Here is a 12856-nt window from a genome sequence, read left to right on the forward strand (position 1 = left end):
GCAAGGTTTTAACCAAGATTCAGAAAAATAATGAATGAACCCATGCTAGTGTGATTGTATTGCAACAAAACATGATACTTTATTAGGGTGAATCGTACACTTTTCTCTTAAGTTCAAACTCAAGTTCTTTACATTTAAACTAAATACAAGCAAAAGTTGATCTGATACGAAACAATTAAAAGTACCTTTAATATAATGCCTGTTAAAAGTATTCTTTCTAACATTTTGAAATTAGAAGCAACTTTTGTCATTTTACTTAATAAAAACTAATTATATGTATATAGCTTTATAAATGATAAGGTCTATTTATTTTGCTGTGTACCTTTCAAGATTATCTGAAAATGAAATACATTGGGGAAGTGGGAAGTATTTAGATTTCCTGACATAGAACTATAATTAAAAGTGATGATGTCTTGTGACTCCTTGAATAGATTTCTCTGCAAACATTGAAAGGTACAGATGTCTCTGCCACAGGGTTTTGATGATTTTTTAATTCAACTAGCAACTGGCTTTAGATCTGAGGATGGGAGAATTTTTTTCTCAAACCTCATTAAAGTGAGTAATTACAAGTCCGGCTGAATGAAATTTGCTCAGCTGCAGTGGCTTGTGGACATGCACAGGACTTGGCAGGCATCCACGCTTTGGAGAGGGCCCAGAAAGGAATGTCTGGACACACTCTGTTGGTCATGGGGTCATCTTCCATAGAAGTGGGCTGGCTAGCGTTTGTCAATAGCAGTGGACACAGTGTGCAGGGGATGCAGGGTGCTTTCTTTAACTCACTTTTACCAGTCTACTTTAAGCTTGTCGTAGCGAGAATTTAGCAAAGGATGTGCTTGCCTTCCCTTCGCCCTTCCCACCGTTCTTTCTGTGTTGACAGGGTGGAAACTGACAGATTTGTTGTGTATTTTGGGTAAGTGTGCAGAATAACGGCTTGTTTTGAAGGTTAGGTCTCTTGTTCTGTGCATGATGGTTTTGTGATGAGTTGCCCTTCTGCATGCACGATGCCCTGCTTGAGCAATGCGGCCTGTCTGCCTTGTTGTGCATGTCGGTTTGCGATCTCAGTCTCTAGTAACAGTGGGAGCTATATGAATGCCTTGGGATTTGGGGACTCAGTTTTGCACCATGGATGTGTTTAAAATTTTTAATAAACACTAAAGACTTGAGTGTTATCACACATTTTGAAGAGTTTTAAAATTTAACTTTCCATAGAGTTTACATCAGAGAATAATTGTTGTGGTTTGGAGGTGAAATATTTTATGAATTGTGTATTTTGTTTAACAGAGAAAATGACATCTGTGGCATTTCTGGGTGTATCTTTGTACTTTCTTCCTTCCATGTTTGCGTTTTATAGAGATTTTTTTTTCAGAGTCTGAATCATACATGATAGCATATTTTACAAAGTCTGAAAATAACTTCACTTATTTAATGTTCACACTGAATTTGCATACTCTGCTTCTCATCCAGTTTTCATGTCTCTGGCTTATGTGGACACCGGGGATTTTAAGCAATGAGGATATTTATAGAAATGAAATGAGTCATTGACCACACAACAAATAATTGCTCTGGTGTTCAGATTACACCCTCTGTGGTCACTAGCATGTGCCATGTTGTCTGTTGTTTTCTTAAAACAGAAGCATGTTAGTTCATGTTCCTTGCCACACAGAAACCACAGGCCTGTGTCCAGGTCTCTGGATTGCTTGTGGTTTCACTGTGACTTGGGAGTCAGATTATGACCATATTTTTTGTTCCCTAGGAAATCACACTTGGAGAACTTCAATCCAGTTTGCATGACTAAGACTTCCTAAGACCTGACTCTAGTCTCACAGCCTCCAGTCTCTTTGATCATCCTAATTATACTTAGGCACAAATACCTGAAATTATAAAATATTTTATCTATCCATTTCTCTATTTATCAACAGACACAATTAGACACTCCCACACACATGCACATGTGTGTGCATGCACACACACACACACACACACACACACACATACACACACTTGTTGTTATTGCATATCAGCATCTCAGATTCACTTTATTTCTTTCATTCTATTTTACATTTTTTTATGAAAAAATAGTTGAGGTTACAACTGAGACATATAGAGAGCACTTGAAAGCAAAAGGTATTTACAAGAGTCAGGTCATAATTGTGTTTACTTAGTTAGCTTTGCCTATTTGTGGCTTGTATTTACCCACTTAACATATGACTTAATTAATATAAATATTTAAGGAGACTTAAATATAACATTGAAAACACATGTATCAGAGAAGCACAACACCCAGCAGCTATCAAGTTGTTTCAATGTTTTCTACTAATTACAAACTACAATTTTCTAAAATACTAATAAAACGTGACAGGATTTAATTTCTCTATTATTTATGTACCTATGAAATCTAGTCAAATAAAAAAGGATATAATGAATTCAGAAATCTTTCAGTAAGTGCTATCAATGAAAAACAGTTTTAGTATGAAGTGATTTTAATACATGTAAATTTGTTTTAAGGTATAAACCTTATTTGCTTTTTAAATTATTTGGCAGAATTGTCAATACTGCTGGTGTTTTAAAAAAACAAAAAACCTGAAAAAAAATCTTGAAAATTTCAGACTAACAGAGTGTGTTTTCCATCTCACTTTCCAGGGTAAGCGTGGATAGTGACGTCCTAAAATCAGGCTATACTAGCCGAGACTTGATTATTTTGGAAAATGATGACCCTGGAGGCATTTTTGAATTTTCTTATGATTCTAGAGGACCCTATGTTATAAAAGTACGTCCGAAATTTCACTCTGGATTCATAACGTTCAGAAAAATGTTGTAGAAGAAATTGAACTCTTGTGGGCTTTGTTTTTAAAGGAAGGAGATGCCGTGGAGCTCCGGATTACTCGGTCCAGGGGGTCGCTGGTTAAACAGTTCCTCCGCTTTCACGTGGAACCCAGAGAGAGCAATGAATTCTATGGAAACATGGGGGTGCTAGAATTCACCCCAGGCGAATGGGAAGTACTGATCACCCTCCTCACCAGACTGGATGGCACACCAGAGGTACCGTGATCCACGTCCTTGTGAAAGATTGACAGTATCAGGATACTGAGAATAGAAATATTTTGAACAGTGACAGAAAGACATAAGAAAGAGTTAGGTACTCGTGTTTAGAAAAATTTAAAACGAAGCTTGAAAAGCAGAATACAATTCATTCAAATTATAAGAGTGTATTTCTGTCCTAAAGCAAGAACTAGAAAACCCTGAGCAGCTTGGCTTCTGTGGTCAGGGCTTCTGTGGTCAGGGCTTCTGTGGTCAGGGCTTCTGTGGTCAGGGCTTTTGTGGTCAGGGCTTCTGTGGTCAGGGCTTCTGACCCCGCCCAGCTTTCTCCACTTACGATACATTTCATTCTGCATGCTCTATACTCACTGAACTCTTAAAGCTCTGCTGTGAAATTATTTTTCAGAAAGAAATTAATTTGCTTTATAATAGAAGAATCACATGTACTTCCAATATATTTATACTGCAATTCATATGCAGCTTTCAAATTAATTTTATTTTTATTCTTGCTCATTTAAATGAATATTCAATCACCAATGAAAAGGCCTTGAATTTTTACTGGCTTAGAATAGTATGGCCATTTCTCTCTCTCTCTCTCTCTCTCTCTCTATATATATATATATATATATATATATATATATAAAATGTAAAGTATATCTCCTATCTTTCAGTGAGTTGACAAGTAGTTTTAAAAATTAGGAATAATATATATTCTTTTGTCTTTTCCATGTGATGTTTGATGCTGAGAAGTTGAACATGTTAGCATTGTCAGTCACATACCATTTTATTTGTAATGAAAACTTCAACTTTACATCTTTTTCTAATTCGCCATGCCTTTTGTAGTTGGACGAGCACTTCTGGGTGATCCTCAGCAGCCATGGTGAGAGAGAGAGCAAGCTGGGCAGTGCTACACTTGTCAACATAACGATTCTCAAAAATGACTATCCTCATGGAATTATAGAATTTGTTTCCGATGGTTTGAGTGCATTGATAAAAGAGAGCAAAGGGGAGGATCTCTATCATGGTAAATTATTCTGCTTGCTACATTTTATTTTGTTCTCTGAAGAGGACATTAATCTCTTTTCAGCTTAATTTTAAAGAATTATTTTTACGTCTGTGCATATTTGTGTGTGCCTGTGCATATCTGTGCACCACATGTATGCATGGCCTCTAGAAGCCAAAAGCTCTTGGACCCCCTGAAGTTGACATTAGCGGTGTTGAGCCACTTAATTAGGTGTTGGAATCGAACCCAGGTCCTCTGGAAGAGCAAGCAGTAAGTGCTCTTAACCGCTGTCCCATCTCACCACCCCTTAGATCATTTCTTTTGTAACTATTGTCACTTTTCCATTCTGCCTCAGAAATTGCATGCAACTTAGAAACTCCTCTTTTAAAACACATATTTAGGCTTGCTGTTTTCATGTCTCCCATAGCTCTGGGGTGATATTGAAGATCTTAGTTACAGTTTGCTTTTAGCTAATACAGTGTAAACTCAGAAGAAATCAAGTCAGTCAATAGGAGAGCACACTACAGCTAAGAGTTACGTTTGAGAAACCACTGCAGTGCCCAGAGATGAGAATTCTTTTATTTTTAAAGCACTGTCTGGGTAATAAAATGACTTTGCTTGTAAAGTAACAAGGCAAGCTTCCAGCAAGTGCCGTTGGTGAATTTGCTTGTAGGGCTTTATAATAGTTGTACATAATTCCATAGTTGATTCTAATTCCATCCCTATGCTAGATGATTCTTAGTATCCCAAAGTGCAATGCAAAAGATTGATCAGGCTAAACACACACACACACACACACACACACACACACACACACACACACACACACACACCACACGAACATCAACATTGGAGTATATGCTATGCAAGTGTTGATGAAGAGGGGCTTGATTTCTGCTTATTTTGCTTGTTCCCCTATGTTCCTGTGTGTATCTCTCAGCTGTTTATGGTGTAATACGAACTCGAGGCAACTTTGGTGCTGTTAATGTATCATGGATGGTTAGTCCAGACTTTACGCAAGATGTATTTCCTGTGCAAGGAACTGTTTGTTTTGGAGACCAAGAATTCTTTAAAAACATCACTGTCTACTCCCTTGCTGATGAAGTAAGTGCTGCTTATATAGTTTTCTGCCTGGCTTGTTGTAAGCATCAAATCACACCATTTTGGTGTTATTTGCTAGATATATCTTTTGTGGTGCTTGTGGTCAAACTCTGTGTCATGCAAGCAGTCTACATTTATAGCTTTTTCATTCCTTTTCATCAAATAATTAAATACCTGGCGATACATTTTGTGCTGATGTTGTTTGATAAAGAGGTTTAGCATGACTGGCTGGTTATAAAGCAAGATAGCCATTTAGGGGTGTCTTAAAGGCATTTCTAAAACTCTTACAATTGATGCTCGCTGGTCAGTAACCCATTATATATCAAAAATCATGGATTCAGGGTTGTGGGAGACATTTAGCAACATACCGGCTTTTGGCATCTTGAAGAAGAGCTGTCTTCTGGGTATCCTGCATTTCACTATCAGGACCCTAAGTACAGGTGTCGTCAGCTTCTCAGGAAAGATAAAGAATTTTGCTAAGGTGGAGAGTGGACCTTTCTCGGGGCAAAGCATTGAAACTTGTCCCTTTCCCCCAGAATTGGCCCCCAACAGACAAAACCATCACTTTTTTTGCCCCTGTTTTGTGTCGAGGAGAAGACTAAGTCACACTGACAATGAGAAAGAAAATTAGTTCCCATCTGGGTATGTAAGGATCAGAGAAATGGAAATCTCATCTTTTGGAAGACACGAGAGTGAGGATGTCTTTGGATCTCCTCAGGAACCTTCCAGAAGGTTTTAAGACAGAGTTGGGGAGCTAATAGCCCAGCAAGTGTTAGTTCTCTGTTTGGAAGGGTTTCAATTGTTACATTGTTTTTCTGGTCCATTTTCTCCCTTATAGTTAACTTGTTTTCCATTTTCTTATAGAAATAATATAAACCTCTGCGGTATGGCCAGGTTTTCCTTACTTAACTGGAAACATACGTATTCCTATTGTACTTTATTGCCCCCTGAAATAAAAATGGCTGCTGGAAGAACAGTATTGAAATGGTTTTAGGACAATCGGAGTTTTATGGGAAAACTTTTAAAGAAGCCTTCGTCTTAGAGAGGAAAATGAATATGAGCAGTAATAACTGAGCTTTCAAAAAACAAATAACAGGCATGTATAATGTAATTAGATGCATGATTCAGTTGATTTAAAGTATGTGCCATTTTGCCAAAGATTCCAGAGGAGAGGGAAGAATTCACCATTATCCTACTTAATGCCACTGGAGGAGCTCAAACAGGAATCAGGACAACTGCCTCCCTGAGGATTCTAAGGAACGATGACCCCATTTATTTTGCAGGTGATACTGCTATGTTGTTTGAGTGAATTTACATCAGTCTTAAATAATAGATATGTTTTAAGACAATTTTATTTGTACGTATGTTTTGTCAGCGTGTATGCATGTGTGCCCCGTACATGCCTTGTGCCCGTGGAGGTCACGGGAGACAATGAATCCCTGCAACGGGAATCAGGATGACCTGTCATGTGGGTCTTGGGGATCAAACATGGCTCCTCTGTAAGAGGAGCAAGTACTCTAACCTGCTGAGCCATCTCTCCAGCCCCCATACATAGGTTTAAGAAGAATTATTAACGTAACATTTTCTATAGTATAATAAATTTGTTTAAGTATAATTTTATGATTCATTTGATAATTAGTGTTTTGTGTTTGAGTTTAAACATTTTTATTTTTAGGACCTTCTGAAACCAAACAAGAAAGGGCAATTGGCAGCTCGCTACTTGCTTTTCATCCCCCAGCATGCCTTGCTTTGGGTAGACAAGAGGAACTGTCTGGGAAGTCACTTGCTAACAGAGTCTGATGGGCATGGGCCTTGCTGCTCTTTCTAAGAGTGCTCACTTGTTACAGTAGCTGATGGCGAATCAACATATTAAGAATCCTCCCTCTTTGTCATTTTACTGCTTTCTTTACACCAGTCTTTTGCACCTGAAGTATCTTTTAGTTTTGTTTATGCGACTGAATCAAATTTTTGATTCTTTGAAATCTCTTTTGTATAAGTTGTATATAAATGAAGTTTATCATATAGTAGCATCCGGAGCCTCTATTTACGCTATTTCCAACCTTCAGGTAATATGTAGTTAATGAATTAGTCTTACGCTTATCCTTTTTCTAACTACCATGACAAAATGAAGCAAGAGATTTTTATTCAAGGACTCACCTTTAACATGAGGTATATATAAGCTGCAGTTGGAAGAAGAAGGAAATCTTATATTTACCGACAGCTCAGTTGCCACAGACACTGGGCATTCAGTAAGGAGGGGCGCTGACTTGAGACCTTCAGAGGGAGCTTGTATCAGCGGGGAGCAGAGTAAACTCTAAGCCCAGCTTTCCCTGTCAATGTCAGGCAGACACAGGAGTGATCTGAAAATATGCGCATAGACTGGAACAGGCTGATGTATTTCTGTTCTGTGTGTATTTCAGAGCCTTGTGTTTTGAGGGTCCAGGAGGGTGAGACTGCCAACTTTACAGTTCTCAGAAATGGATCTGTTGACGTGGCCTGCACTGTTCAGTATGCTACCGTGGATGGAAAGGCTTCAGGAGAAGAGGGAGACTTTGTTCCTGTTGAGAAAGGAGAAACTCTTGTATTTGAAGTTGGAAGCAGAGAGCAGAGTATATCTGTATATGTCACTGATGATGGAATCCCAGAAACAGATGAGCCTTTTTATATAGTCCTGTTCAACTCAACAGGTAATAAATACTGTCCCGGCTGATCTGTGGTTTTCTGTACTGGTAAATAGTGATGCCAGGTCGACCTTTGCTATAATCTCTAGACTGCTCATGAAGAAGGCTGTGTACTGTTGCTTTCTTTACTGCTGGGATGAAGAAGATGGTCACTGAACCTTTCTGTGCAGTGTAAATGAAATCGCAGTGTGATAAAATTCTAGGAAAATCAATTTATAAGCCGAGAGGCTTTGGCTCCTGTTTCCAGGCCGGTCATGGCTACTTAGCTACATTGTTTCCATGCCTGAAATGAAGCACAGCTTGGGAGTCAGGAAGCTAATAGCAGTGCAGACTGCCACCTCTGTCACCTTCCAGGTTTCTTTAGGTCTCCCAGTAACACAGCAAAATTACCCTGACTGGAAACTAGAATTATGCATTTCACTTAACGGTAACGTTCCTCCAATCTTCTGTTGTCTTTCTTTGGCTCTCATGTTCCCAGCAAAGCCACAAGCCGGAATATGTCTCATTTGAGTTGGCCTGATGGTTCTTTTTTATTTGACACAGGTTATTTTATCCTTGGTACTAACACCACAGAAGCAGTTCTGTGTTCTTCATATGCCCTCATCAGGATTTTGGTTTGTCCAGTCATTATACTTGCTTTAGTTAAAATGATGACCTACAAGCTTGCTTCTTAGTGTCATTAATAAATGCTTGTGGCCTGTTAACATGAAATTATGTAGCTGTGTTATTACTCACTTTTTTTTCAAAATTTCACTGATATTTTGTTGTGGATAACCCTGGGGCTAATTATATTTGATGTTAATTCTGTTCTCCAGTGAGTGGTTGTGAAGAAGGAATGAGTCAGCACTCATTACAGGTGATTTCCTGTAAAACCTGCTTCTCTCCTTTTGTAAAATAAAGGAGAGCTGATGATTGGGCAGATAAAAGGGAAGGTAGGGAGAGAGAAGAAGGAGAAAATGGAAGAGGGAGAGGACACAGAAAAGGAGGAGGAAGAAGAAAAGCGGAGCAGAAGCACATGGCCTGGAGAAACTGCAAGTTCTAAGGGGTCTCATAAGCTGTGGAAGATGGTAGTGTAGCAGTAGATCTGCCCAATCTAGGCACACAGCATCTATTGATATTAACTGAGTTGTGTTTTCATTGCTGGGGCATATTTGGGTTGGAGATTTACCGCAACAATATTTATTGAAATAAAATCATCATTTTTATTTGGTGACGTGATTGCTTTTATAACCATCACTTAAGTTTATGATTACTTTTGCCCAAACTTGGCTCATGGCGATCTACCCAGCACGGCATCTTTGTCTTTGGACACGTCCTTCTTATTCTTTAAGCTTTTCTTCCCTTTTTCTCACAGCAAGGTGTTCCAAGCTCACTGTGTAATTTTCCTGTCACAATCCTGAAATTATCCAGTTCTTTTGGAAGCCCTGACTTTAAAAATGTTATTTAATAATTAGAGTCTGGTCACTGGCTGTGGTTATTGCTGTTTCTAGGGAAATAGTGAGGTTTTGCTATTTCTAGTGCCTTTTAATGTACGCCTACTGGGAGTATATATGCACACGCACAGATACTTTGTGTGCGTGTATGTGTGTGTGCATTGTTAGGCTTCCTCCTATAGCAGTCTGTTCATGTTTTGAAAGGTAGGGTCTCTCACTGAACCTCATTTGTGCAATTTCAGCTGTGCTGACTGGCCCACAACCCCCTTGGATACAACTGCCTCTGGTTTCCTAGCTGAGGTTACAGACACCCTTAGCTTTTACTCAGTGGCTGGAATTGGAACATAGAGTACCCATGGTCTGGAAACCATCCTCGTGCTCCAAGCATCTTCCTCACTGAGCCAGCCCCAAAGCCTTTTTGTATCTGTAGTTGCATATTTCTTAAAATTTAAGTGAATAAAATGAAAACATGTTAAGAAATTTTGTTAAAATAAAGCTTAGCTTTTTAAAAAACTGACTGGCTCTGTCGTGTTTAATTTAGGTGACACGGTGGTTTATGAGTTTGGGGTAGCTACAGTCATAATTGAAGCCAACGATGACCCAAATGGTGTTTTCTCTCTGGAGCCCATAGACAAAGCGGTGGAAGAAGGAAAGACAAATGCATTTTGGTAAGTGTATTTGGATAAGGAAAGTTAAAATTGGATTCAATAAAATGAGATCATTAAGAGAGGAAAATGGAAACACTATTAATCTATTCAGATATAAATGTAAATGGGATAAATGGTAACTTTGTTTATGCTATGCTATAATATTTTCAGTAAGTAACTATCCATGACAACATCTGCTAGACAGAACTAGATCTCTTTGCCCTTCTCCCCTTATGTCTGTCTTTTCAAGACTAGAGGATTTCGGTTATTCAGTCTCCAGGAACAATCTTCATAGAACTTGCAGGTTGTGACTCCTTGTGCCTCAGATTTTTTCTTCTGAAAAATGTTGCCCGTTACTATTAAGTTCTTTTTTTTTTTTTTTTAACTTGGGCTTAGAATTTGCCATGGTGATTGGTTTTGAAGAAGAGATTCTTAGATTGTTTGGTTTTTCTTTCTGGTCTTGCTATGTTGTCTTTTCCATGGTTTCTCAGTGAGACTGGCTGGCTAATTTGGAGAGAAATCGAAATGTATACTTTCAAGAGAGCACAGAATGCCTTTGTTACAGTCATAGTCACCACGTACACTTTTCATAAAAACACTTTTGTTCCATTTTCACGCAGGATTTTACGGCACCGAGGACACTTCGGCAATGTTTCTGTGGCTTGGCAGCTGTTCCAGAATGCTTCTCTGCAGCCGGGACAAGAGTTCTATGAAACATCAGGGACTGTTAACTTCACAGATGGAGAAGGAACAAAACCAGTCATTCTCCGTGCTTTCCCAGATAGGATTCCTGAATTCAATGAATTTTATATTCTAAGGCTTGTAAATATTTCAGGTACTAACCTTTCCCATCTCTAATGTTAACATCAAAACTTTATAGATTCTACTTAAATAGAATTGTGTACAAAACCAAGTTGCCAGTGAAGTTAAGTGTATTATTATTGTCTGATTTTAATGTCAAAGTATCTTCTTGGTAGAAGATTTTTTTTGTTGGTGGTGTTTTTTTTTTGTTTGTTTGTTTTGTTTTTGTTTTTGTCTTGTTTTGTTCTGTTTTTGTAGAGCTGAGAGTCAAACCCTAAGCCCATATACATTAGGAAGTGCTCTACCATTGAGGTACATCCTAGCCCTTTTTTGTTGACTATTTTGATACCTCAGGATGTCTTTGGTGATATGAAGGTTTTTTTGGAAATACAATCCAGAGAGTTCACTGCTGGTGTGCCACCAGGGATGAAATTTTGTTTTGGTTTATTGAAATGTGATCTCACTGTATGGCTCAGGCTAACCTTACATCTAGACCCTACTGCCTATATCTCTAGAGTGCTGTGGTTATAGGCATATGACACTGTATCTGACTTAGTTTTTCTTCTTTATTTATTCATCGGTCTTAGGCATAGAATCTTGGACTCTGTGTTAGTCATGTGTTGACTTAGTTTTTCTTCTTTATTCATTGGTCTTAGGCATAGAACCTTGGACTTTGTGTTAATCACATGCTCTACCATTTAACTATGCCCTCAGCTAAAAAAATATTTTTGGCATGTTCATTTTATGGGCTTTGGAAAACTCCATTTTACAGATGGAGGCTTCCTTTTTCTCACTGTTTTCAGTTTAAACATAAAATGCTTCTATTGGTAGGGGCTTGACTGATTACTAATATGGATATGTTAACTGATGTTATTTGCTTGCATTGCCTCTCAAATGTGGTGAAAACAAAATGATGATGCCATTATTTACTGATAATGAATAAATTATTTAACTAGAAGTTTCTCTGTAAAACATACTGCCTTTTTTTTTCTTAGACTAAAAAGTCTTTAGCTTCTGGCTTTTTCAGTATTCTAAATTTTTCCCATTCCAGGTTTTGGAGGTCAACTAGCAGAAACCAACCTTCAGGTGACAGTCATGATTCCATTCAATGATGATCCGTTTGGAATTTTCATCTTCGATCCAGAGTGTCTAGAGAGAGAAGTGGCTGAAGATGTCCTCTCAGAAGACGACATGTCTTACATTACCAGCTTCACCGTTTTGAGACAACAGGGTGTCTTTGGTGATGTACGGATTGGCTGGGAAGTCCTGTCCAGAGAGTTTACTGCTGGCCTTCCACCAATGATAGACTTTATACTGCTAGGAAGTTTTCCAAGCACTGTGCCTTTGCAACCACATATGCGACGTCACCACAGCGGAACAGACGTCCTGTACTTCAGTGGACTAGAGGGTGCATTTGGGACTGTTGATCCCAAGTACCAACCCTCCAGAAATAACACAATTGCCAACTTTACGTTTTCAGCTTGGGTAATGCCTAATGCCAACACAAATGGATTTCTCATAGCAAAGGATGACAGTCATGGTAGCATCTACTATGGAGTAAAAATCCAAACAAATGAAACCCACGTGACCCTTTCCCTTCATTATAAAACTTTTGGATCAAATGTTACCTATATTGCCAAGAGCACTGTCATGAAATATTTAGAGGAAGGTGTTTGGCTTCATGTTTTAATCATCTTAGATGATGGCATAATTGAATTCTATCTGGACGGAAAGGCAATGCCCAGAGGCATAAAGAGTCTGAAAGGAGAAGCTATTACTGATGGTGAGTTGTCTGTGTTGTGACTAGCACACTGAATAGGAAAGAGTCTCAACTCTTCAATTAAAAAGTTGGAGTTTTTTTTGAAAGAAAGAGCTAGCAAATAGTTTGGAACTTGACTTTATGTTTTCTCTAGTAAATCTGTGTTCCTACCAAGACCAAAACAGTGTTAAGTTGAGTGTTTCAGACACACTCAACTGGGGAAATCAGAAACAGGCTCTAGGTTAAAGCTGCGCAAGCAAATCACTACAGAACGTTGTGGGAAGATAAGAAACAATAGGAATCTTGTTTGTCTCTAGTTAGTGATCAGGAAGGAACTGTTTTTGCACAGGAATGAGCAAAGGTCTGGAACTGTGAAACAGCTCATTATATCTGGG

The 12856-nt window shown here is 38.5% G+C and overlaps 1 protein-coding gene across 1 annotated transcript in view; it reads left to right on the forward strand.

Moving 5' to 3' along the window:
- Positions 1-12856, forward strand: part of Adgrv1 (adhesion G protein-coupled receptor V1) — a 504170-nt gene that overhangs the window by 30385 nt on the left and 460929 nt on the right. The window contains exons 13-22 of the mRNA XM_085830825.1: positions 878-910; positions 2641-2767; positions 2854-3039; positions 3880-4060; positions 4980-5143; positions 6300-6423; positions 7561-7827; positions 9796-9922; positions 10522-10736; positions 11754-12485. Coding sequence (XP_085686951.1) covers positions 878-910; positions 2641-2767; positions 2854-3039; positions 3880-4060; positions 4980-5143; positions 6300-6423; positions 7561-7827; positions 9796-9922; positions 10522-10736; positions 11754-12485 — 2156 coding nt within the window. The remainder of the gene's footprint in view (positions 1-877; positions 911-2640; positions 2768-2853; positions 3040-3879; positions 4061-4979; positions 5144-6299; positions 6424-7560; positions 7828-9795; positions 9923-10521; positions 10737-11753; positions 12486-12856) is intronic.

Source organism: Mus caroli, unplaced genomic scaffold, assembly GCF_978045245.1.
Source record: "Mus caroli unplaced genomic scaffold, Mus_caroli_1 scaffold_15, whole genome shotgun sequence".
NCBI lineage: Eukaryota > Metazoa > Chordata > Mammalia > Rodentia > Muridae > Mus > Mus caroli.